Genomic DNA, 25,533 nt, shown 5'->3' with positions numbered 1-25,533 from the left:
AAGCTGCTGAGCATGGAAACAGAGCTTTTTACAGGATCAGGTCCTTAAGTAATCGAATGCAAAAAAAAGAAAAAGTGCCTTTTCTGCACCCTGCTTTGGAGATGAGGGCCCGATCCTGCAATCCTCACTCAAGAGAAACTCCCATTGAGAAAAGCAGAAGAGGACTTGAGGATCAGTTAGTGTTCATATTCAGTGTAGGCAGGATTTATCTTGTATTCAGGCAAAAATCAGCCTTAAAGTCCTTAAATGTACAGACACGTATGTACATGCAAGCTTAAAAATAGTCATTGCTACAGTTCAGATGGGACCTAAGACAAAGGGTGTGATTCTTCTCTCTGCCTTCCATCCAATATCACCACCCCTAAGACACTAGGGACCAGATTCTCTCTCCACTTATGCTGGTGTTGGTCCAGTTGCTTAAACTGAGTTACACTGATTTACGCCAGCTGAGGATATGGCCTTCAATTCTGGCCCAGGAGAGTGTTACCCCTACTTTGCACAGAGGCAAATAACTCCACAAGGTGCAAAGCAGAAGAGACTCCAGCCTGCATGGCCAGGTCTAAAATACAGACTTCTGCCAGCATAGCTAGGTCAGCCAGGGGTGTGATTAGCGACTGGCAGAGCTATGCCAGCCAAAGCCCCCAATGCAGATGCAGTTATACCTATCAGGTTTCTCTCAGGGGGGCTGGAATAAGCTAGGCTGGCAAAAGCACAAGTTTTGCTGGTATAGTTGCATCCACAGTGGGCTCATTTTGCCAGTATATTATAATGGTATAGGGAGATCTGCAAAGCAATTCTAGCATAGACCTGGCTTCTCTCTTTACCAGAGAGGGGCTGAACAAAAATCCTAGCCCCAAACCAACTGAATCTCAGGGTGTCTGGAACCTTCATGTGAATTTTACAGCCCTAAGCCTCTCTCCCTCTTTTAAAGCCCCTCTGCCTTATGTTTCAAATCTGGATCTAAGTCAATTTCGAATGGAAGTCCAGCATTCCTGGGACTCCCGTCCACGCTGCCCAGTGAGGTGTTTGGGAGCCTGTCACACATGTTCCTGGAAGGGAATGAAACTGGACTTGGAGGAAATAAGTTCAGGCATGTTTTACAGCTAGACTCTGCTGTGAGTCCAACACTGTCTCACTGATGAGCAGCAGGTGACTCACGGACACTGTGGTGCAAGAGACACTGCCTTCCATAACCTGATCAGCTTGAGACTAAATACGTGTTAGAGTAACGAACACAGAGCGTAAAGAAAAACATCTGTCAAAGAAGTAATATGATTGCTCTTTATATAACATTGGTGCCAACACCAAGCATCCAAAAATCATAGTTTAGTCCCCCCAGAATCATGAGTCAAGATTAAAAATCATGAGATCTTAAACAATAAATTTACAGGTTTGGAGGTTTTGGGCCTTCTGAGCTTTCAGGGGTCATATTTTCAAATGTTTCTCCCAAGACAGGAACGCTGGAAACTTTCTTTTTTAAAATGAAAAAAAGAAATTCTCATACAACCATTGGACTCCCGGGGCACCAGTTAGTAAGAGGCTCATGATAAAAAATTGTAAGATGTGGCTACATGCAGACAGCTACATCCCTGCCCCTCTGAGCAGACAGTCTCTATATAACTCAGCAAAGTAACCACCAGTGACAGTGGGAAAGGGGGCTATAAAGATATGTAGAACGTCAGGGAGAGCTCATGGGATAAGCAGCTCAGAGTTGTGTCTGTCGCTTCTGAGAGTCATTCAAATCCCATAGATGTGGGGATATGGCTAGGACCCCTTTAATTACAAGGGACGTGGTGGATTCTCCATCTCTTGGAGTCTTCAAATCAAAACAGGAAGATATGCTTAGATCAAGATATGGTAGTGGGATCAACAGAGGGGAATGTAGGTGAAATTTAATGGGGTCTGTGATATACAGGAAGTCAGATGAGATAATCTAATGGTCCCTTCTGGCCTTGAACTATGAAGCTCTTAAAAGATGAGTGCAGGAATCACTGGGGGGGAATTTCTGGCCTGTGTCATGCAGGAGATCAGACTAGATGATCATAAATTTTTCTGCTCTTAAAATTCATCTCTCTCTAGAGACAGCATCCACAAAGAAAGCTGGGACAGAGGTGAGAGTAAGATCCTAGAAGACACCAAAACATTTTTACAAGCAGCAACTAATAACTACAGCTATAAACCCCTTCACCTCTCGGCCACCTCTGGTGGGGAGCATAGCAGTTTAGCAGTACACAGTAATTTAATGAGCCAGAAAGAAGAGGATACTTCAGCCCATGGTTAAACGCAGCATTGAACTCAAGTTTGGGGAGCACTTTGTTCCCGGGCACTTTGGAAAATCTGCCCTCAGTTGTGGGGGCTGAGGCCCAGAGCCTCAGAAGGTATTTAGGCAACAAATTCCCACTGATTTCAAGGGGAGCCTAAAATACCTTTGAGGATCTGGGCCCCAGTTCCATTAAAAAATCTGACCCCAAGCCCTATGTAAGCCGCAAAGATCTGAAAAGCATTGTCAAAATCAGCACATTCTTCTCTTCGCCTCTCCTGTGTGCTAACCGTTCTGCTGGGTTACTGGGCCTTTTAAAGAAAAGTCCTTCCTGGGTTATTCTTCTATGATGGCAAGAAGGCTTTGGGACCTATGACTGGGGATCCTTGCAGCCTGTTCTGTGGTTAGCCAGACAGCAGGTCTTCTCTCCTTATGAGCTGATCTGCGGAGGTGCTAGGCAGCTCCACTGTCCACTGGGGTCAGCAGGAGCTGAGGGTGCTTCACACCTCTGACAATGAGGTCTGGCCAGATTTTCATTATATCAATAGGAAAATAAAAACCACAGCTGCTACTGTAACAGTCAATGCCCTAAGGGTTTCTGATTCTCAATGTTCCCCATGCATATGCCACTGCTGCTGAATCTTCTGCACCAGGAAGTATCCAGTGGTAGCATGTAGCATCCAGGGGTACTAAGGAGAGAATTAGAATCCCACAGAATGCATGCCCCTGCCTCTCCCCACCAGCACAATCTCCCTGCTCTGTTTGGCAGAGCGAGAGCTGGGCATAACAAGGGAACCGTTTTCCTTGGGGACCCAGGCCAGGGGTAAATTCCGCAGCTACAGAATCAGAACGAGTAGTTCCCAGAATATGATTTGTGAAGTCATTAGCCACAATGTAGCTGTGTCATAGAGAGTCTTGCACAGATGAAAGGGAATCATTGCTCCAATACCTTCTAATGAAATAGCTGCCATTTGGTTTAATACAGAACCATAAGAAGTGTCAGACTGCATCAGACCCATGGTCTGTCCAGTATCCTGTCTCTGACAGCAGCCAGCATCACATTCTTCAGAACCAGGTATAATCTCCACAGCTGACAATTATGGAATAGCTTACCCAGAGGGAAAGCCTCTTCCTAGCTACGTTAGTAACCGACGGGTTTATGTATGCCCTTAAGCAGGAAGTCTCATGCTTGTTTGAATCCTGCATTCTGGGCCTCAATGCAATTTTTGTCGCAATGAGTTCCACAGATTAACTGTGCATGTTGTACAGAAGTCTTGTCTTTCATCTGCTACACTGATAAACCCACTTTAAATTTCACCAGGGATGATTATTCCATTCTCTTTATTTTTGTACCTTTAAAAAAAAAAAGAGCTATTTAGTTAAATACTTTTTGGTAGCTGTTCTTTATCTACAGTGATATAGCAACATCAGCCACCTTCCAAGCACCTCTTTATAGACAGCAGTAACTCCGTAGTGCCTTACCTCAGTGTCCTTTCTTTTAGATCTCCTCAGCCTTCACACTGTGCAAACACCCCTCCCTAGAGTTGGTGTTATTAATATAAACAGAACTCAATGTCCAAAATAAAGTCCACAGACTAACTCAGTTTTCTGCTTTTAGCAGGCCACTTCCTGCCCTACCTGGCTAGAATCTTGTTTCTCCTGGTGTCTCAACCCCTTTTATAACCTTCTAACTCTCTATTGCAGCCTCCTCCTTTATAAGGCCCAGTTGAGCAGCAGGTAAACCACCACAGGTGCATCTTCTTAAAGGAGCTAGCCACTGTGCTAAGTGTTAATAATTGCAAATGGCATACAGATGATAAACTGTGTCACTCTTATCTATGAAATGGTTATGCTTTTGCTTTCTGAGTAACAGACCTTGCAGTTTCTAAATCCACTCCTTGCATGCAGGGTTGGCAGCCATTTTGTTTTCACAGCTCAATATAGTCAGAGGAGACACACTGTGTTCTCTAAGTTATGGTGGAGACTTCAGTGTTGTTCTTTCTCTTGGTGGCTGCTGTTCTCCATCTAAAGTAAAGGCCATTCTGGCTGTAAAGCCTCTCTCTGAATTATGTGGCTGGCAAAACACAAGGTACATTTATAGCCGTTGCTTTCAAAATTAATTAAAATACATGAATTGAAAAATCAGAGTCGGGCAGATTAATAAGAGCTAATGATAAGGCAGCAAATGTGAAAAATCGGGACAGGGAGGGTGTGTGGGTGTGGGTGTAATAGGAGCCTATATAAGAAAAAAAAATTGGGATTGTCCCCATAAAATCGAGACATTTGGTCACCCTAATAAGAGCATGCCAGACAGCTGGGTTTGTTCACTAAATTGCCACGGGTAAGCTTTAGTCACTGCAACATTAAAGCTAGAATCAATCTAAAACCCTTCGTTTAAATAGCCCCTGAACTTTGGAAAGTTCACCACCTGATCACAGCTTTTCAGGGCCTATCTCTGTGCCATAGATGATAACATCTTTCAGCTGATTTCATGCTCCCTGGATGCGTTTGCATCCTGTGTAAGGGGACTTGTAGGAGAGAGATCTGCCCTGTGTCATAAGACAGTCTCCAGCAGAACACGCCCAAACATATTCTCTATTAAACCAGGCCAGCCTGAAATCTGCAGATCTAGGAACTTTGCATTGTGGCAGGGGTTAAATCCATCAATCAGCTGCACACCGCAGGCCTGATTTTCAGAAGTGCAGAACACTGACAGCTCCCCCTGATTTTAGCTGGCACAATGGGGGCCAAGCACCCTGAAAACAGAAGATTAGATGGATGCTTTAGCACGTACCTACACTTCTGATTCAAAAGAGACCACAAAATAGACGTTGAATGCTGCTGGCCTCACTTGAAGCTGCACTGCTGCAAGCCACCAATGCAGACAGTGCACGGGTGTGAAAATTAAGTTGCACCAGTGAGTTTACCCTGCATTTACACAATGGGTTTGCAGTGATGCAGCTACACCATGGCTAATGACCCAGTGTGGACAAGCCCTGATTCGGGGAAGCCAAAACATGCTTCAGGATATAATCTGATCACTGCAGAGATCAGGAAGGAATCTTTCTCCTGCCCTCTTCCTTCCTCCCCAATATGCAACATTAGGCATCTGGTTAGGAGCATGGCCCCAGATGTTCCAAAGGTATTTAAGAGCCTAATTTCCATTAATTGTAATGGGAGTTAGGTGCCGACATACCCTTGAGAATCTGGGTAGCTGCTTTCTGGCTTTGGTCTGAAGCAGCAGATATGGTAGCCACTGCTAAAAGTAGGGGACTGAAGTAAATGGACGGATGGTCTGCTCTTGTATGGAAATCCTATTACAGGAATCAATTTTCAATCCCGCCCCCACCCCCCAAACCAGTGAAGCCCCAGGGAGGTCAGTGGGCAGCACCACTGTTGTTAAGAGCAAAGTCTGGCCTGAAGTTCTTACTAGTGAACTATAAAGACGGTAGATCTGAAATCACAAATGATAGGTAACCAGCCATCGGAGACAGGGTTAACAAACCCAATGGCCGGATTTGCCAAAGAGGTTACATCAGCGGAGCCAGGGTTTGTCGGGCAGCTCACCTGTAATCCGGTGGCTTGGAACAGCCTGTGGTAGGGATACACTGGCTGGTCTAGGGAACTGGCAATGGGATCGGGACCCTCCCTTCTAGGGTAGCGGCTGCTCCGCCGCCCGATGGCACCTGACCCGAGCGGTCCAGGTGCTTCTCCCGCGCCCATAGGCGCAGAGCTCTGGGCGGAGCGGACCGCGGGGGTTAATTCCGCCCCCAGCGGAGCAGGTCGCCGCATCGCCAGCGCGAAGGGCAGCCAGGCTCCCTCCAGCCCAGGGCTAAGGAGCTGGGCAGCAGAGATCGGCCCGGGGCAGCGCGGGGGGTGAGCTCAGCTGTGCTGGGCAGGTGGGGAGGGCCGGGGGCGGAGCTCCGCCCCGCTATATCAGGCGGGCAGACGGGCGTAGGGCTCAGAGCAGCTGCTGGAGGTTTCGAGAGACGCTACAGCAGCAGCAGCAGCAGCGCTGGGAGGCGGTGACTGGACGCGAGGTGAGAGGGGCTGCGACCGGGGCATTGAGCGTGTCTTTGTCCCCGTGCCCTTTTGGGGCGGGTCCATGTATCACTTCCCCTCTCCCGCCAGGTATCTGTCCCCGGGTCTCCTCGCCCCCTCTGGAGGGTGGATTCGCGCACGATCAGTGCCGCCCCCCCACCTCGATGGGGAGCCCCGTTCCGGGCCGACGAGAGAGAAGGCGACTTAACTGCTCCGTGGCCCCCAGGTACTGAGGGTCCCACCCCGCTTCTCGACACCTGCGCGGGCTCAGGCCCTTAGCTAAAGGGAGTTGGAGGCGCCCCTCTCTGGGGTGCCCTAGGCTAAGCCCAGCCAGAGAGAGCCCGACCGGGAGCCGCCTGCTGCTGCTGCCCCGCACCAACCGGGGTCGCTGGGGGGCTTCCAGAGAAGCGAGGCTGAGCAGAGATCCCGCTTCCCCCGTGGGCAGAGGCTGCCGGTCTCTCCCTCCCGGCTGCCGGCGGGGATGTCTTCCTCCTCCATCCCGAGCTGCTCTGGCTCTATCGGTTTCGCTTGCTGGGGAGCCGCCCCCTCTCGCGCCCCACCGATCGGTGGGTTGGTCCCTCTGCTAGTCGCTCACGGAGGATGCAAAGATCCCCGGAGCGGTGCCCTTAACGTGCCGTTGGGCTGGGAACCGGGGCAGTCTCTGTACTAGAAGGGCTGGGATTCCCAATACCCCTGTACCGCTAGAGCTGGGGGCGCCCCTTGCTAGGGACCCCCGGCCACTAGTCCGGCCAGGCCGATCTGGGAGCGCGCACACGCGAGCTGTCATTTGGGTTTACACGTCTCCTTCCGTAGCGCAGCGAGGCGAAGCCTCGGGGAAGGGGCGAGTGTGGCGCATGTTGGATTAGACCCTCGGGCCATATGGCCGCCGTCATCAGTGGCACAGACAACCGATCTCCCCAGCTCCCAGATCTCCCCCAGCCCATCCTGGAGCCCGCCGGGGCTGCCCGGTGGGGAGCCGTTTCGCTTTGGGGGCGCGGAGCGCATCGCGGCCAGAGGGGGCTGCGGAAGCCGCGGCCCCGGCGGTAGGGCTGGCTGCCGGGGGTGTCAGGAGCGGGCGGGCGGGCGATTGGACGTGGTGCCGTGGCGTGTGACACTCAAATACATGACGCCAGCGGGTAGGAACGCCCGGCCCGGCCGGGGAAGTGAGCGTTCGCCGGGCCCGACAGAGGGGGGCGCTGCGGAGTCGCCAGCCCGGGCTGGCCAATGGAGCTGGGCGCTGCCTGGGCATGTCTGGGCGGCCGGCGGTTAGTAATAGTCACACGCTCGCTGTGATGTAAGAAACCTGCCCTATTGCACGGGCTCGCGAGTCATTTCCAAGCGCACGTCGGGCTGGGACTTCCCTGAAGCTTTGGTCTAAACACGTCCAGGAAGAGCCATGTACCAACCCACCGGGCAGGGAGCGCGCTGGGCAAAGCCACTCCCAGCCCGGCTGAGTGGCTGCGTCAGCACCGCCCTGATCGGGGACTGTCGCGCTCCGCTGGAACTCCGTGTCCTCGGGCACTTCCTAAGAACAGAAGGATCAGGCTGATAAGAGCTGCCTGAGTCTCTGCTGGCCACTGGCTGCTGCAAGCTGCACAGCCCGACGGAACAGCAGCGGAAGCGGCCCAGTTAGCTGTAGGGATGGCCAAGTTGTCCTCTGCTCAGCCATCCAGTTTGCATCTGCTTGAGTTCGTTTTGAACAGTTGGACAGCACTTTCATAGATGAAGTACTCGCTTCTCTGTGCAGCTTGTTCAAGCACTAGTAAGGATCCCCGGGGGTCTGACAGCAACTAAAAAAAAAACAACCTTGCAGCAGGGTCCAGGGCGTGTAACAGGATGAAAGGTGCAAATGCTGTTTGTGGATTGAGGGCCTGTCTCTAACGGGATATTTCACAATATTATTCATCACCTGCTGTACTCATCGGCTGCTTGGCTGGTCCAAGATGATGTAATCCCAGCTGCCCCTAGACATGTCACTCAGCCTGTCCCAGGATGTCATTCTGGCGGGCTGGCTCCCGCTGCTCCTTAGGTTTCACTCTGATTGCAAATAATCCCTCACTTTACAAGAAATGGAAACTCCAGGAGGCTACTGTAGTGAGGGCTGGGAAGACGTTTATTCCTGGGTGACGAACACCCCCTGGCGGACAAAGTGGTACACTGTTAATAAACTGAACACTTGCGTCTGGTGTAAAAATCTGCCTCTGGCATCCCAGTTATTGCTTAACGTGGCTATGCAGGTAAAGCTACTTTCGTTTATTGTAATCTAGATTAAGATGGTTGACAGGAGCCATAGAGCTCAAAGAAAGGAAAGTTAAGCCTGCAAATAACCCAGAATAGTTCCACTTCCTCCCTCTCCAGACATGCTTTGCTTAGAAACTGCAATATTAATGAGACCAAGCCCCAGATTGTTCCAGAGATCAGCAATAAATGGGCTGCAGACAGATGGACTATAAAGCTTGTCCCCTTGCTGCTGCTGTTTTTGCCCCTGGAATTTTCTTCCCATACACCCAAGCTGGGAAAGGAAGGGGCTGCATTGAGCCCAAAAATCCTGCTGTCAAGTTCACTTGCTTCCAGGATCCCCTCTCTGTCTTGAAGCAAAAATCCTGACATGGCTGAAGATGTGGATGTTTAGCTTGAACATAGTGTGCTCTTCAAAGGATCCCCAAAACCTTACTGTAATTAAACCTCCCTCTATGCTCCTTGTGCTAGGCCAGTCTCTCATGTCACTTTGGGACACAAGGCAGAGCAGGTGACTTGCTCAGGTCAGGCAGCAGGCTCCCTGTACTCTGAGTGCAATTGACTTGATCTCAGCACTTGACTTAATTTCCTGTTGAGATCCTGTCACCTGTAAGAAACTGGCTTAGGGAAACAATGACCCCTGTTTCTTAGAGGGTTCAGGATGAGCAGAGCAGTGACAAGCTGCCTTTTGCTTACCTGAGGCGGTTGCCAAGAGTTGCATAGTTGGATCAGCACTGCCCTGGCACCCACTGGTGACCACAAACATTGCCCTGTATCAGCTGCTTGTTCAAGTCTGCAGGGTTCTGTAGCAGAATTTCTTGTGACCTTACAAGAAAGCTTTATTGTGTGAAAGGAAATGAAAATGACTTCAATGGTTCTTCAGGTCATCAAACAGACTATTCAGGAAATTAAAAGTAAAGACCAGCCATATGTCGTCAGCACTCAGTGGCTTCCAACACACACAATCAGGAGCGGAGGATGAAGCATTAGTCTTAACATGAGGTTGTGCAGTTCTGTGGCATGCTGATCCTGTGAGGTGCTGAGTAGTTGCAGGCTTGTCTGCTGTAGCACTTCAGTATAGACAATACCTATGCTGATGGGAGAGGCTCTTCCTGAGAGGCCGTAGGTAGGCTGACAAAACAATTCTCGTGTTGACCTAACACTGTCTATATGAGGACCTAAGTCTGTTTAACTATGCTGCTCAGGGGTGTGGATTTTTCACATCCATGACTGATGCAGTTAAACCAACCTCACTTTCTACTGTAGACCAGGCCTTAGGCTCCAGTTTAAGTCAGTGGTAGGTGTTTAGAATGCCCACTCCTGAGATATGGAGCATTTTCATGGGTGTGGGTGTTTGCTTTCATATGCAGCAGCTAGTTGAAACTTGTTACCTGCCAGGGCTTGTTTGGACATGCTGGAACTTGACTGACTCATGATGATGTCATTCCATTGAACTGTTTACAAGGGTGTGAACTGTCAGGAGATATGAAGGTTGAGTTCTATTTTTAATCTCTCAGCCTCTTCCTCTCTGGGTGAAAAGGCATGAACAGGACAAGCTGGATCAATAGAATATTATAGGCACTGAGGCTATTAAAGGTTAAGGTTCAAGACATACAAGCCAAATGTGGCCTTTAGCTGTCGTGGTGCCTAAATATCTCCCAGACTAATAGCATAAAGGCTAAATTGTTGCTGCCAAAGGATTGTGTGCGGGCAGAGTTGAGCAAACAGTTCACTGCTAATTAAAGTGGTGAAAATAACTTTTTTTCTCTCTTGCATTACTGGAATCAAATTCATTTTGGGTTGAATGAAACACTTTGTTCAACCCACAACATGATTACTGTTATAAACCAACAAAAATGCAAAGTAAACCTCAAACTCGATGTTTAGATTTTCATAATCTCCTTTTTCAAACTATTTAGCAAAACTGTCAAATTCCTGAATTGTTTTGGTTGATGCAAATCTGCATTATTATTATTATTTTTTCTGGCACAAACTTTGGCTAAAATTTTTGCCCAGTTCAACTGCTAATAACTGACTTGGCTCTAGCTTTCTGCTCATGGGCCTATTGTGACTGCCCTCTGTCCAATGTGGGCTGGATGTTTTGTGCTGAGCTGCCTCTGTTGCCACTGCAGTAAGTAGAAGCTGCAAGTGCTCTGCATATCTGACCATCAGGCCCTATGGGAATAAATTCATGGTCTCAAATTTAGATGAAATGCTTTTAAAATATCACCTGCCCTTTTAAACAAGCCTCCTTACATAATTACAAGCTGTGAAGGGATTCCTTATAACCTTGCATGCCCACATCAGGGGGAGGGCAGGAGGTTAGAACCCTTTTGGGGTTTTTGTTGGCAGTTGGCAACTTTCTTTACCACTTAGGTGCATCTCCTGTTTACAGACCAAGCGTGGCTCCTCTTTGCCCCCATCTATAAAGCAGGGTCTTATCAATGGCTATCCAACAGTTTTACCGATAAGGGATTATCAAAATGGACAAGCTTGGAATTTGTTCTATGCAGCTTGTTCAAAGCATAGTTCCTTGCACCTTGCCACTGTGTTCTGGTACTTGGGGGATTTAAGAAATTCACCTAATATCTCCTGTTGGCTTTGCCAGCTGCTCTCACATGAATCTGTCGCGTGCAAACCTAAATTCAGATCCTATTCTGATTTTTAAATGTCCTCCAAGCTGAGATCCAGTACTGTTGTAGCAGTGTCAGTCCTAGGGTATTAGAGAGAGAAGGTGAGTGAGGTAATATCTCTTATTGAGCTGCAGGGTTTGAACCTAGGACTTTGAGTACTAGATGGAACAGCCCTTACCCCTTGAGCTCAAGGGTTAAGTCCTATAGCTAGGAAGCCATAGCAGGTTCAACCCTCATGTAAACCAGACACAAGAGGGAGACAAGTGCATGCTCCTCTCATGGATTACACTGGCATGCATGTCCCAGGAGATGCCTGAACCCCATGGACCTCTGATCATTTACTAATTCACTCAGTAGCCTAACTATTGATCCACTTGCACTGCAGCTCAGTAACCATATGTTGCTCATTTTCCTTCCAGCTGGAAACATGCCTCTTTCACAGAGTAACATGCGGCAGACCCCCTGCAACAGGAAGCTCTGCCGAAACCTCTTTGGCCAGGTGGATCATGAGCAACTCCAGAATGACTTGCAGGATTTGATGAGGAAACATCTGGAAGAAGCTCAATACAGGTGGAATTTTGACTTTGAGACGGAAACACCACTGGAGGGCAAGTTCAAGTGGGAGAGAGTCCTCTATCCTGATGTGTCTCCTGCTTGCCTGCCTTCCCCAGACCCGAGCCACTCCAAAGGTAATGGTGGGGAGAAGAACCAGAGCTCTCCAGTACTTAATATTTCTACAAAGGATCTTAACGTGGCCCTCTCAAGTGAAACAGTACAGATGGGCTCGGAGTCTTGCAAGGCCAGCTCCCCACGGCACCTGAAACGAAAGCAGACCAGCATAAAAGGTAAGTATAAATGCTTGTCCTGCCCCTAGTTCACAAGTACCCCAATGGCTATCAGAGCAAGAGACAATGTCAGTGGCAGCTTGACCAGTCCACTCATATCTCTGGGGTGGCATAGGGTACCTGTCACTGCAGGCATAGGCGCTTATTGTCAGTTCACCTGTTCAGTGTTGCAGTGTGCCCTGAGGCTCCAGCTGAGCTCAGGATCTCACCGCAGTAGGTGTAAAGAAAGCAGGTAGTGTCGTAAGAGGCAATCTCTACCCTGGAGAGCTTACAGTGGCAGGGAGGCCAGTATTCTCTGCTTGCTGTACAGCTGGGGAAAGGAATCTCAAATGACATCACACAGGGTGGCAGAGCTGGGAATCCAAATCAGATTTCCCAGATCTCAGGTCAATAAATCACAAGACTGGAGCAGATAATAAAAATGAAGCCAGCATCCCACTGCCATTCAACCAGATAGCCAAAGGGAACTTGATAAAACCCTGCACAGATGAGCCTTTTCTCACTATCAGCCAGACAATCTGAAGCATGACTCCAGATTACTCTTGCCAAAACAGATGTTTATTGCTCATAAAGCTCCTCGAGCCAGTTTATTGGAAGGGGTCATTCACACTCTCACTTGAGAACAAGCTCAGTAGTCTCCTTTTTTTTTTTTTTTTCCCTCTCCCTCCAGATTTCTACAGTTCGAAGCGGAGGATTGTCCCTTGCAAGCCAAATCCGTGATGCTACAGCACAAGCTGCTTCTGTGTGCTTCTTGGCTGGGGCATGGTCATCAGGCTGTGTCTTCAACTACTAACCCTACTGGCCCTCTGCAGCCCTCTAGGAAGACAGTTTCTCTTGAAGTCTGTGGAAGGGTTGTCTTAGGGGCTGAATAAAGTCTGTGGCAGGACTTAGCGGCAGGAAGACTTAGTTACAAGCCTCCGTCTGCAGTGTACTGTATAAGCTGCCTTCTGGATCTGTCTATTATGAAGTGATGTAGAGTTTAGTGTTGTATTTATGAATAGGGCTAGGTGTCTAAGGATCCACTTGTGTGCAATGTGTATTGTAAAGGCTTTATTTAAAATAGATGTGGAACATTTGATTACCTCCTTTCGTAGGCCTTGAAGAGGGAATGATAAATGCTGAAAATTGAGCCTTCACCATGGGCCAGTGAGACACTCTACAAGAAGAGGTAGGAATGAGAGGGCTAAGTCTCAACCCCCTGACCAGCTCTACACCCTTGCCCTTAGGACCACAGGGTAAAAGGGGTGAGTGGAGGAGAGATGGGCCTAGACCCTGAGCTGCTGTAAAGTGTTGTACTTCCACTGAAGTCAAGTGTAAAGAAACATAACTCCCTAGCTGAGGCTCCGGCCCACGGCAACTGATCCTCGTGGCCATGGGATGCTTATGTACGTGGTCTTCTAAAGCCTTGCTCCTGCTCCTGGGCAGCATCAACACTCTCCATCTGCCTGGGCAAGAGTAAGTTGTGAGTGCAGCAGGCCTGCATTGATAGAAGGGTATCTGTCTCAAGCTGGGGCTTCCTGAAAAGGAATGCTTAGGGTGGAGGTGGGAAACGAGATGCATATTGCCCATAAAATAAGCATTCCTGACTGCAGGGCCTACCTGAATGAGCAGGGAGTGGATGCTTAGCTGGGTGACCAGATGATACAGCCAGCTTTCTCCCTGGCTAGCTCAGATCAAGTTCTGCTTGGCATTTTAAACTTTGCCCTCTGCTTGCTGACTTGAGGAAAGGAATAATTTGTAGCTCCATCTCTTGGGTGGTTCTTCTGCGTTATAGGGAGGCTGGTAGTAGGAGTTGGATGGGGGATTCTGACAGGTTAGACATCTCCTTTGCTAATACAAGCCAGTCCAATTTACTACTTGTAAAGCTGCTTGATACACCCTTGAGTGGAAACAGACTACTGATGCCACCTGGTTATGCCCAGGCCCGATTGCTGTATTGGCTACCTTCAGCACTAGCCTAAGGGCAGAATTTGTCTCATAAGACTCACCTTTAGTTCCCCCTGCTCTTGTCATAATACACCACTAGCTCCTGCCACTAGGCTATTCCAGGGCATGCTCTGTGGGGGATCTAGCTACACAGCAATTGGTAGACTTTGTGATTTTCTACAGTAGAGTTGTAGCACCACTCAGTACAGCAGGGCTAATTCCCTTCCCACTTCCCCCTCCAGCAGGAGGGTTAGCTGCTTGTCTCCCTCATTATGTGGTGGATCGTGTCACAGCTTCTGCAGTTAAACTCACTGCATGTGGTCCTCATGTGTTAGAGGCCAAGTCCTCATGGCTCCTGCTGCTGGTTTTCATGGCTGCATTGTCTGTCCACAAAGGCTGCAGTCTCACTGTTCAAGATGGTCTCAAGAAACATCAGAAATTCTCAGGCACTTTTTCTGTGATGGGTTCAGCCCCTCTGCTCATGGAGTTAGACTTCTAAACCTGGACAGAACAGATCCCTTCACACCCCCATCCTTGCTGCACTTTGCGTTCAGGGTAACGCCGGCAAACTTTCAGCACTAATACTTGTATCTATAAAAAAGATGCTGCTGCATTTATTGGGAAAAAATCTAGTTTAAAAATGTAACTTTATTATGAATAAACACATTGTGTATAAATGAAGCTGGCTTGTCACCTGTCTTCTTTGCCTGCTCTGAAGAGTGGGAGTAACTTCAGAACCAAGTATGCTATTAATGCACTGTCACTATCTGCATGAAGGATGGTTCAGCTGTGAGCCTGGACATGAGAGATCTGGGTTCAGTTCCTAGCTTCGCTATGTATGTGTGACGTGGGCAGGCCCTTGGTCTCTGTGGGTCCCCGGCCCCCGTCTGAACAATGGAGATAATAACACTGCTCTGGCTCATGGGCACTGTGATCTCTCAGCACAACCACGTGTGGAGACCCAACACTCAGCTAGATTGCATGAATGCTCCCAGAGTCGCTCATGAATCGCATAGGGAAAGGCACCAGCCAAATCCCCCTTACACAGTATCTCAGGAATATACCATCTTGTACTGCTCAAGATGACCAGTGCAAATTTATTAATTGGTTCACCACTTCATCAATGGAAAGTGGACATACACCAGCCTTTGCAAACCTGAGCATATTTACCATTCATGTCAGGCAAACTCAAAGATAACCAGTAAAACAAATTTATTTACTAAAAAAGATTGATTTTAAATGATAGGCAAAAAGTCAGTTTAATTACCAAAATAAAATGTAAGCACGCTGTCTAAACTCAGTCCTATTAGATTAAGCAGTTTTTCTCACCCCACTGGATATTGCAGTTTATAGTACACAGATTTCACCCTTGAAATCTGGGCCAGTCCCCTCAGTTGGAGTCTTTAGAGTGTCCTTGTTGCTTGCAGCATAGGTGGGTGAAGGAGAAAGGCCCAGCATGTGGCCACTGTGTCTCTTATACGCTAAGTCCATGTGCTTGTAGAACATAAGTCCAGGCAAGTCTGGGTGTGCATTGCTGAGTCTCCAGACAAGGTTGAGCAATTCCCCTGCTGTGGCCTCATGCAGGTCTGTCACTGAATTGTAGCTCCCTTGCTGGACAACAGCTGTTGATGGGTTGTTTGACAGTCTGCCTGGCATTTGTTGCTTTCCTTGTTGTTGCCTCTGGGGAACTAATATCTGGCTGAGTCTCCAACTTACAATATGTTTTAGTGACAGCCATACAAAATTCTCATAACTTCATATGCATTAATGATATACATATACCGATAGAGAAATGACTTTCAGCAGATTATAACCTTTCCCCAATACCTTACAAGGCATGCTTTATATGCAAGATCACAATCCTATGTAAATGAGGAATATGGGGGTTATAGGGTGCTCCCCCAAGATACAGAATGTCACAGTGTCTACACTTGAATGTCACTCCTGTTGATGTAACTGCTCCCCTACACTGATAACTCCAGCTTCATGAGAGGTGTAGAGTCAAGGCCAGTGCAGTTATGTTGATGTAATGTTACTGTGTTACCTATGTTGACTTCTACTGGATTTCAGGAGCCATTCCACAATCCCCCACTCAAGACAGTACAATAAATACAAGCACTCCGGGGGAGGATGTGCATAGCCAACACACACACAAATTACGTCATTATTATGGTAGCTGTTTACCGATGTAAGTTGGTTCAACTTAATTTTGTGGTGTAGACATGGGCTGAGGTAGTGTAGGACCACATAAGTAGGAGATACACTTTGCAGCATGGTCTTAGCTGCCTAGTAAATGCTGCAGTTAGGCTGAGGACGCTGAAGGCTCTGAGACTCGACTCCCTCAATCACAATTTACAGACCTTATTCAGTGCTCCTTAGCATGACTGAGTCTGAAAACAACACTCCTCCTTCCTTTAAAACTAATCTACCAAGCCCTGATATCCTACTCTACAACACCACTCTTTTCCATCAGAGCGCCAATGAAGAGCATGCGCCATGAACTTCGCTGCTATAAATCAGCCTGACTCATTCACTGCACTGGAGCTGTGTGGACTTACACCAGCAGAGGATCTGGGCCCATAGATCATTTCTGTCACTCACTCAGCTCCAGTCCCTGCTGCTACAGAACAATGGAGCTTGATTGCTTCCTTGGGGGAGGGATAGTTTAGTGGATTGAGCATTGGCCTGCTAAACCCAGGATTGTGAGCTCAATGCTTGAGGGGGCCATTTAGGGATGAGGGGCAAAAATCTTTCTGGAGATTAGTCCTGCTTCAAGCAGGGGGTTGGATTAGATGACCTCCTGAGGTCCCTTCCGACTCTGATATTCCATGATTAAGACACCTCATTAGCTAGGAGCTTTGCCTTTCTTAACTCACACCCCTGTATACCAGGCTAAATCATTCTTCCTTCTCCTAATGTGTCAACACCCTTCAAATAGTTGCAGAGCATTGTCATACTATCCCTTAGCTGTTCCTCAGCCAAAATCTACAAATTTAGCCCTTTTAATCTTTCCTCCTACGTCAGTCTGTCCAACCCTTCCAGTGACTGTCACTGCTTCCCTGCAGGTTGTCAGCAGGAAAAGATACTGAGCACATAAATATCCCCTGAGATCTAAACCCGTCTCAAAATGAGCCAGGCCCATTTCCTCAGCTGCTCTTCCCCATCACACAGGATCCGCACGGAGGTTAGACCGCTTTCAGCGAGGTGGAGCAGGAGACCGATTTAAGCAGGATCTTCATCATGCTCTTGAGGCACTTAGCTACAATGTATGCTTGGAAACCACTCATCTGTTGTAGAAGAGCCACAGCAAGCATTATGTGACTGTTGTCACAATTCACCTCCTCTCATACAGGTGTCCCATTTCCTGATAACCACAAGTGCCACGCTGTCTGCCCAACTTAATCGATAGGATTCTCTCACAAATCCTGCAGCCTTCTGTAAATCCTGCTGAAGGAAGCAGCTGCACTGTCTAGCACTTACAACACCGCAAATCAGACAGCAAGGAACAGGACCACATGTCACAATCCTCCCATTGTGTGCAGCCATCACACTAACATTCCACCTCCCCACACCTCCGTGACCTCTCTCCAAATGACCCAAAGAGCCCCATAGCTGGAACAGCTGTCCAGATTTTGAACTATCTGCAACTTATCATTAAGAACAATGCACAAGCAAACAAAGCTGCTTGCCAAGTAGGTTCTACAGCTGGAGGTAGGCCCTGGGAGGTGGAGAACACGCTACCCGCCCTATCTCTAACATTAAACCACTTCACGGGTAAGTGCACAAGCTTGGCTTTGATCTCCTAAGCAGGGAGGAAGATAGGATCTGTTGGATGTTTCCAGTTATGTGCAAAGGTCCTAGGGACATTTACGCTTAGCTCCCCCATAAAGCACCCATAGGCAGGACAGTGCAAAGCTCATGTTCCAGTTAGCTCAGCTTTGGAGAGCAAGAATCAGTGCTCAGTATGAATATCTCTGATCTAACAGTCATAACATGCACTGGACATTTCACTTCAGTTCTGAGCCCTGAATAAAATAATATTTAGCACTTATCTTTTCTCTCCAACGTACTTTACACACATTATCTAAGTCAATGGCTCGCAGCCTTTCCAGACTACTGTACCCCTTTCAGGAGGCTGATTTATCGTGTGTACCCCAAGTTTCACCTCACTAAACTACACCCCTACCCTGCTATAACACGGTCGTGGGGAGCCAAAAACTCTACCGTGTTATAGCTGAAACCCTGTTATATCAGGGTAGGGGCAGCAGGGCTCCGGCGATGATTTAAAGAGCTCTGGGCTCCAGCCATTGCGGGGAGCCCCGGGCCCTATAAATTGCTGGTGGAGCCCCGCTGCCACAGCCCCAGGGGTGGCAGGGCTCCAGCGGTGATTTAAACGGCCCAGGGCTCCCCGCAGCAGCCGGAGCCCCAGACCCTTTAAAATGCCGCCGGAACCCCGCTGCTACCGCGCTATATGCGAATCAGTGTTATACTGGGTCACGTTATAGCGGGGTAGAGGTGTACTTGCTTATAAAATCGGACATAAAAATACAGAAGTGTCACAGTCACTAATACTAAAAAATTGCTGACTTTCTCATTTTTACCATAAATTATAAAATAAATCAACTAGAATATAAATAATGTATTTACATTTCAGCGTATAGTATATTGAGCAGTTTAAACAAGTCATTGTATGAAATCTTAGTTTGTACTGACTTCACTAGTGCTTGTAGCCTGTTGTAAAACTAGGCAAATATCAAGATGAGTTGATGTACCCCCTGGAAAACCTCTGTGCACCCTCAAGGGTATGTGTACCCTGTGCTGAGAACCACTGATCTAAGTCTTGAAACTTCTCTGCACTAGATCGGGGAAACTGAAGCAAAAGAGACGAATTCTACTGTCCCAAAGAACAGCCCAAAAGGTGAAAACTAAATTAGATTTTTTTAAATTCAGGTTAATAATGGCAGGTGAGGAATTTCAAAAGAACCTAAGGCAGTTAGTCGCTCCAGATTCAAAGAGTGCCTGCCTCCCTTGTCAAGTATCAGAGGGGTAGCTGTGTTAGTTTGGATCTGTAAAAAGCAACAAAGAGTCCTGTGGCACCATAGACTAACAGACGTATTGGAGCATAAGCTTTTGTGGGTGAATACCCACTTCGTCAGATGCATGTGGTGGAAATTTCCAGAGGCAGGTATAAATATGCAGGCCAGAATCGGTCTCGAGATAATGAGGTCAGTTCAATCAGGGAGGATGAGGCCCTCTTCTAGCAGTTGAGGTGTGAAAACCAAGGGAGCAGAAACTGGTTTTGTAGTTGGCAAGCCATTCACAGTCTTTATTTAATCCTGAGCTGATGGTGTCAAATTTGCAAATTAACTGAAGCTAAGCAGTTTCTCTTTGAAGTGTGTGCCTGTGCACTTGTCTGTGAGCAGACTTGCTATCGCTACGTCACATGTGTGTGTCCAGGGAGATGAAGTTCTCCTACAGGTTTTTGTATATTGCCATTCCTAATATCTGACTTGTGTCCATTTATCCTTTTACATGTGGGATGTCCAGTTTGGCCAATGACATAGCAGAGGGGCATTGCTGGCAACATGGATGGCGTATATTACATTGGTGGATGTAGAGTGAATGAACCGGTGATGGTGTGGCTGATCTGGTTAGGTCCTGTGATGGTGTCGCTGGTGTAACTATGTGGGCAGAGTTGGGCATCAAGGTTTGTTGCACAGGATGTTCCTGAGTTAGAGTTTACTATGGTGCTGGTGTGGTTGTTTGGTGAGAATATGCTTAAGGTGGTACGCAGGTTGTCTGTGAGCGAGAGGACTGGCCTGCTCCCAAGGCTGTGAAATTTGGTCATTGTTGTCCAGGATGGGTTGTAGATCAACTGATGATGTGTTGGAAGAGGTTTTATAGCTGAGGACTGTAGGTGATGGCCAGTGGAATTCTATTGGTTTCTTTCTTGGGGCTTGTCTTGCAGCAGGAGGCTTTCTGGGTACACGTCTGGCTCTGTGATTTGTTTCTTATTTCTCGTATTGGGGTATTGTAGTTTTGAGAAGGTGCTTGGTGAAGATCTTGTAGGTGTTTCGGTCTCTGTCTGAGGGATTGGAGGCAAATGCAGTTATACCTCAGCGCTTGGCTGTAGGCGATGGATTGTGTAGGTGTGTCCAGGATGAAAATGGAGGCATCATAGTAGGCATAGTGGGTTGGTGGGTTTTCGTGGTTGTATAGGTGGTGTTAATGTGACCATCACTTATTCGTACCATGGTGTCTAGGAAGTGGACTCTCATGTGGTAGATTGGTTCCAGGCTGAGGTTGATGGTGGTGAAAGCTCATGGTGGAATTCTTCCAGAGTCTCCTTCCCATGGGTCCAGATCGATGAAGATGTCATCATGTACTTTTTTTTTTTTTTTTTTTTTTTTTTTTTTTTTTTTTTTTTTTTTTTTTGTTTTTCTAGGGTAGAGAGGATGTGTGATGTGACGAGAGCTGAGGAAGCATTGTTCCAGGTCAGCCATAAAAATGTGGCATATTGTGGGGCCATGCGGGTGCTCCATTAGTTGGGTGCCACTGGTCTGGAGGCTTTATTGTCACCAATTTTGAATAATTGTGTGTGGAGTAAAGTCACAGAGCTCAGCAACCAGTTGTGCTGTGGGCATACAGGGATCACTGTTCCTGATGGCTTGTATTCCATTCTGTGTGTGGGATGTTTGTGTAGAGAGCCTCCACATCCGGCTGGTGGCTAGGATGGTGTTTTCTGGAAGAGTTCACCATGCATTGTAGTTTTCTCAGGAAATCAGTGGTGTTCCGGAGTCAGGAAATCAGTGGTGTCACGGAGTGTTGGTGGCATAGGGTCTGAGTAGAGAGTCCACATATCTGGACAGTCCTTCAGTGAGAGTGCCAATTCCAGAGATGATGGAGTGTCCAGTGTTTCCAGGTTTGTGGATCTTGGGTAGTAGATAGAATAACCCCGGTTGGGGCTCTAAGGGTATGTTGATTTGTTCCTGTGTTAGTGTAAGGAGTGTCCTGAGAAGATGGTGCAGTTCCTTAGTATATTCCTCAGTGGGATCTGAGGAAAGTGGCCTGTAAAATTTGGTATTGGAGAGTAGTCTGGCAATCTCCTTTTGGTAGTCAGACCTGTTCATGATGACAACAGCACCTCCTTTATCAACCTCTTTGATTATAATGTCAGGGTTGTTTCTAACCTCCCTTGTGTGCCCTTGAAATTCCCAGCCAGAGAGTGTAGAACGGCACTGAACCAAAACCCCAGCGCCAAAAACATTTGGACTTTGTGGGGGTTTGAAAATACAGGCAAAGGCCATTTAAATTAGAATGATTGACATAGCACCCAAAAGTGTGCTTGGAGCTTTACAGGCATATGAAAAAGACACATCACTGCCCCACAGCACTTACAATCTACGGGACAGATATTTTAGAAGTTCAGCAGCAGCTGCCTTTGTTATAAGTGGGGGGATTCTCAATTGTTCCTCGTAGGAGCTGAGAACTTTTTGGAAAATCTGGAACCTATCTCAATGTTTTATATCAGCGGTGTCCCTTTAAATATTGTCTTCTTATGTTAAGGTCACAAACCAATGTTTCGTGAACAGGAAACGCAGGGAACTCTAACTGTTATATTTAACCCAACAGCGGAAAAGTGAGTTGAGCAAGAGAGAGAAAATGTCAGATCATGCCCGAGCCAGGTTGATGAAACATAACAACAGAAGCAGCACCCCTCCTCTGCACTTACTATGCCAACTTACCGCAAGAAATAAAGGAACCAACTCACTTCAGAGAAGGTGCCCTGCGCTTTGCAACATCTGAAACCCTCTCTCAGAGGCACTGCTGAAAGGTAAGTGCAGTTTACACCTTGGTTGCTTTTTTATTCCTGAGGCGGATTTAGCCCCAAATCTGCTCCAAAATCCTGAACTGATCTACTCTTCTGCACAAAGAAATTGCTTCCATGCTGCTTAAAAAAAAGTTTGTGTAACTGGGCTCCCAATTTGATTTAATCAGGGCTGGATTTTTCAGGGGTGCCAAACATTTCCAAAATCAGGCCCCTAGTAGAAATGTTTTGATCTTGATATTAACGGGCTCATGCAAGCATCTCAAATGCAATCAGTCATCTAACTGCTGCGGCTGAGTTAGTGCACGTCTTGCTACTTGAAAAACCCAAGAAACAACCAGAGAGATCCCAAACCCACTCTGCTCTTTAGCTGAACAGGATGCCTCACGAGTGCTCTTTGTTGTCAGGGTAGCTTGCCTTTCTGCTTGTCACCCCTCTCTCCCGTGGATAGGTATCGGTGCAGGACAGTTCAGTAAGACCAGACCGAGGAGGCAGCATGCTCTGGAGAAACAAACAAGAGCTTGGGAGGATCTCCAGTTCTAATCCTGGCTCTGTCACTCACCTGATGTGTGACCTTGGGCCCACTCAATTTAGGTGGGATTTTCAAAAGCTTCTAAGGGAACTAGGCACCTAATTCACTCTCCTTCACCCAGGTATCTAAACCCCTTAGGCATTTTTAAATGCAAACTTTTCCCCAGTCTGTGCCTCAGTTTCTCCATCTATAAAGCAGGGATAACACTAACCTTTCCCATCTACCTCACTGTGGTGGTGTGAAGATAAGTAGCCCATACAGCATGCCTATTTGCTAAGTGTCATTAAAGCCACATGACCCGATCTGTAGAAGCTTCTGTTTCATTTCATTATGGGCAAAAGACAGATTCACATCACAAATCACCCAGAGTTAGGAGCCAAACTCTGTGGACTGGGCCAGTCCTTAAATAGCAGTGTCGGTTTGCAGATTGGAACCCTTTTATGTTGATATATTTTTAGGGGAAAGCCTGTAAAAATTGGTCTAAAAGTGCCTGTTTGAGCGATCTTTATTTTAGTTTATAGACAGTCTTCTGGCCTGGTAACTCATTTCCTATGAAGTCTGGATGCTTATCAGCATCTTTGCCTAACCATTACAAAACACACAACATGCTGAAGTTAATGTGCTATCTCACCCAGACCGGCTTAACCTCCCCCTCTTAGTGTGAAACGGTTAACTCCTTTAGTTCCCATGCAAATATCATTTGTTTAGAATGAACAGAGAAGAACAGCCTCTGGGGACAGCCTCAGGCAATGTATAATGAGAGGAAGGGTGGCCTGGGGGGTAGGGTGCTAACTTGTATTCAGGAGCTCAATTCCCTTCCCTGCCACACACATCCTATGCAACCTTGGGCAAGTCACTTATGCTGAGATTGTCAGAGGTATTTAGGTGCCTAACTCCCATTGAAACCATAGTCTCTGTGTGACTCAGGGTACACCTACACTGCAAGAAAAACCCTGCACCAGCAAGTCTTAGGGCTCAGTTCAACTGATTTGAGCTTGTGCGATGAGGCTAAAAATAGCAGCCCAGACATTCCCACTCAGCCCGGAGCCCAGGCTTTGAGACCCACCTCTCTTGCCAGGTTTCAGAGCCCAGGCTCCAATCTGAGCGGGAATGTCTATGCTGCTATTTTTTTAGTCTGTAGCACAAGCCCGAGTCAGTTGACCCAGGCTCTGAGACTCGCTGCTATGGGGTATTTTGCTGCAATGTGGACGCACCATCAGTTCCCCATCTGTAAAGTGGGGATAATTATTATATCGAGCTCTTATCTAGAACTTTTCAACAGCAGATCTCCAAGCTCTTTACAATGGAGATCAGTATCTTTATCCCTGTTTTACAGCTAGAGAACAGCACTTCCCTACCATACAAGGACATTGTGAGGATCAGTATATCAAAGATTGTGAGGCGCTCAGATAATTAAGGTCATGGGGCTACACCAGGCCCTAGGACAGAGGGGCTCTGAGCAGAGGGCTCTGGAGACTCAGAGCCACAGTTCTGCCTACACTGATGCACACACTCAAAGTTTAGCATGTAAGTCTTTGTAGGATGGGGGCCCAAAAGGATGCTCCCTCAGAATTTAGGGGGAAGCTGTATCTTTTGTAGAACTTCTCCTACATTTCAGAGCAGTAGCTTCTGTTTTGAGATGGCTCAGAACCGTGAAGCCCGTAGGAGGGATTACAGAAGAAGAAGGATATGCACAAAATGAGCAAAGATTAACAGCACCATCAAACTAGGCAGAGGCTTAATCTTATCTACTTTCTCTAGACCACTCTTGATTTTATAGACCTCTATCATATGCCCCCTTAGTCGCCTCTTTTCCAAGCTGAAAAGTCCCAGTCTTATTAAGCTCTCCTCAGACAGAAGCCGTTCCATACCCCTAATCATTTTTGTTGCCCTTTTCTGAACCTTTTCCAATTCCAATATATCTTTTTTGAGATGGGGTGACCACATCTGCACACAGTATTCAAGGTGTGAGCAGTACCATGGATTTAATATAGAGGCAAGTATGATATTTTCTATCTTATTATCTATTCCTTTCTGTTTCTTATTATCTATATCCGATTATGTTTGCTTTTTACTGCCAGCACATTAGTTGTGCGATGATTTAGAGAACTATCCCAATGACTCCCAGATCTCTTCTTTGAGTGGTAACAGCTGAAGTTATACCGTCATCAAAGTATATAGGATTTATGTTTCCAAGTGTTACTTTGCATTTATCATCCATCTACATTTTTCATCTACGCATTTTGTTGCCCGGTGACCAGTTTGTTGAGATCCTTTTGGAGCTCTTATCGCGATGTGCCTGGACTTAACTATCTGAGTAGTTTGTATCATCTGCAATTTTCCGACTCTACTGTTTACCCTTTTCCAGATTGTTTATGCTTATGTTAAAATAGGCCCAGGACAGTCCTAAGGAATACCACTATTACCTTTCTCCATTCTGAAAATTTGAAAGGCCCTGCGTGGCAAGCTTACAAGGAGGACAAACAGGATTTGAAGCCACCTTTGCCCCATCCTTGTCACTTCCGTGTTTTCACCAAGGGAGGAATGGACCAATTGAGAATCAGGCTAGAATCCACATTGATGTGTAAACCCTCATACTATTTGCTACCCTCTCGGTTAAGTCGTCTAAAGCTAACCTGTCAGCTCTTTAGAAAGGAACCTTCCATGTAACTTTCCCTACTTTGTCTAGCACATATTGGGGGCTTAACAGTGCGCATAGTTAATAACGACACCATGAGATCAGACTCTTGGTTTGCTTTAACTTTCAGTTTCAAATCAAGCCTATACAAACTCAAGAATAAAACTCGACCCAAGACGCCCGCTTTTGACTCGGTTGGGGAGCTTGAAAGCCACCAGAAATCCCATGTGGACTCTCCAGCGTTGCCTACTCTTGTGAATTCTATTCAAGTCTTGTGATATTTGGGTTTTTTTCTGACTGCCCTGGCTCCAGGACTCTTGAGATTATGTGAGAATCATAGAATTGGAAGGGGCCTCAAGAGGTCATCAGTGCCAGACTCTTGCACTCAAGGCAGGGCTAAGTATTATCTAGACCATCTCTGATCAGTGTTTGTCCAACCTGCTCTAAAAATCCCCAATGATGGAGATGCCACAACCTCTCCTAGCAAATTTTTCGCAGTGGCATAACCACTCTGACAGGAAGTTTCCTAATGTCCCACCCAGAACTGCCCTGCCTGCAGTTTAAGCCGCATTGTTTCTTGTCCTATCCTTTC

The 25,533-nt window shown here is 47.1% G+C and overlaps 2 protein-coding genes across 4 annotated transcripts in view; both read left to right on the top strand.

The window, feature by feature from the left end:
• The first annotated feature begins 6,210 nt into the window (after positions 1-6,210).
• Positions 6,211-14,624, top strand: CDKN1A (cyclin dependent kinase inhibitor 1A). Of its 3 annotated transcripts, none has more exons than XM_032804869.1 (3): positions 6,211-6,300; positions 11,592-12,017; positions 12,688-14,624. In XM_032804869.1, exons 2-3 carry the CDS (start codon positions 11,600-11,602, stop codon positions 12,735-12,737), a joined length of 468 nt encoding a protein of 155 aa, XP_032660760.1. In that variant the 5' UTR covers positions 6,211-6,300; positions 11,592-11,599; the 3' UTR covers positions 12,738-14,624. The 3 variants fall into 3 exon arrangements, with proteins under 3 accessions (XP_032660760.1, XP_074921048.1, XP_032660758.1); XM_075064947.1 differs by lacking the exon at positions 6,211-6,300 and adding an exon at positions 7,599-8,538; XM_032804867.1 differs by lacking the exon at positions 6,211-6,300 and having other exon boundaries at positions 11,555-12,017.
• A 2,736-nt stretch (positions 14,625-17,360) lies between these two features.
• Positions 17,361-25,533, top strand: part of RAB44 (RAB44, member RAS oncogene family) — a 36,215-nt gene continuing 28,042 nt past the window's right edge. The window contains exons 1-3 of the mRNA XM_032804911.2: positions 17,361-17,717; positions 18,804-18,861; positions 21,576-21,777. The gene's annotated coding sequence lies outside the window, so the exon portion shown is untranslated. The remainder of the gene's footprint in view (positions 17,718-18,803; positions 18,862-21,575; positions 21,778-25,533) is intronic.

This window comes from Chelonoidis abingdonii, chromosome 4 (genome assembly GCF_003597395.2).
Source record: "Chelonoidis abingdonii isolate Lonesome George chromosome 4, CheloAbing_2.0, whole genome shotgun sequence".
NCBI lineage: Eukaryota > Metazoa > Chordata > Testudines > Testudinidae > Chelonoidis > Chelonoidis abingdonii.
This window is presented reverse-complemented; position numbering and strand designations above follow the sequence as displayed.

What these genes read in the sequence shown, in the direction of transcription:
- CDKN1A (XM_032804867.1), top strand. Translation starts at nt 11,570, where the DNA reads ATGTTGCTCATTTTCCTTCCAGCTGGAAACATGCCTCTTTCACAGAGT. An exon ending in AAAGCAGACCAGCATAAAAG is followed by an intron (nt 12,018 to 12,687) that starts GTAAGTATAAAT and finishes CTCTCCCTCCAG; the next exon opens with ATTTCTACAGTTCGAAGCGG.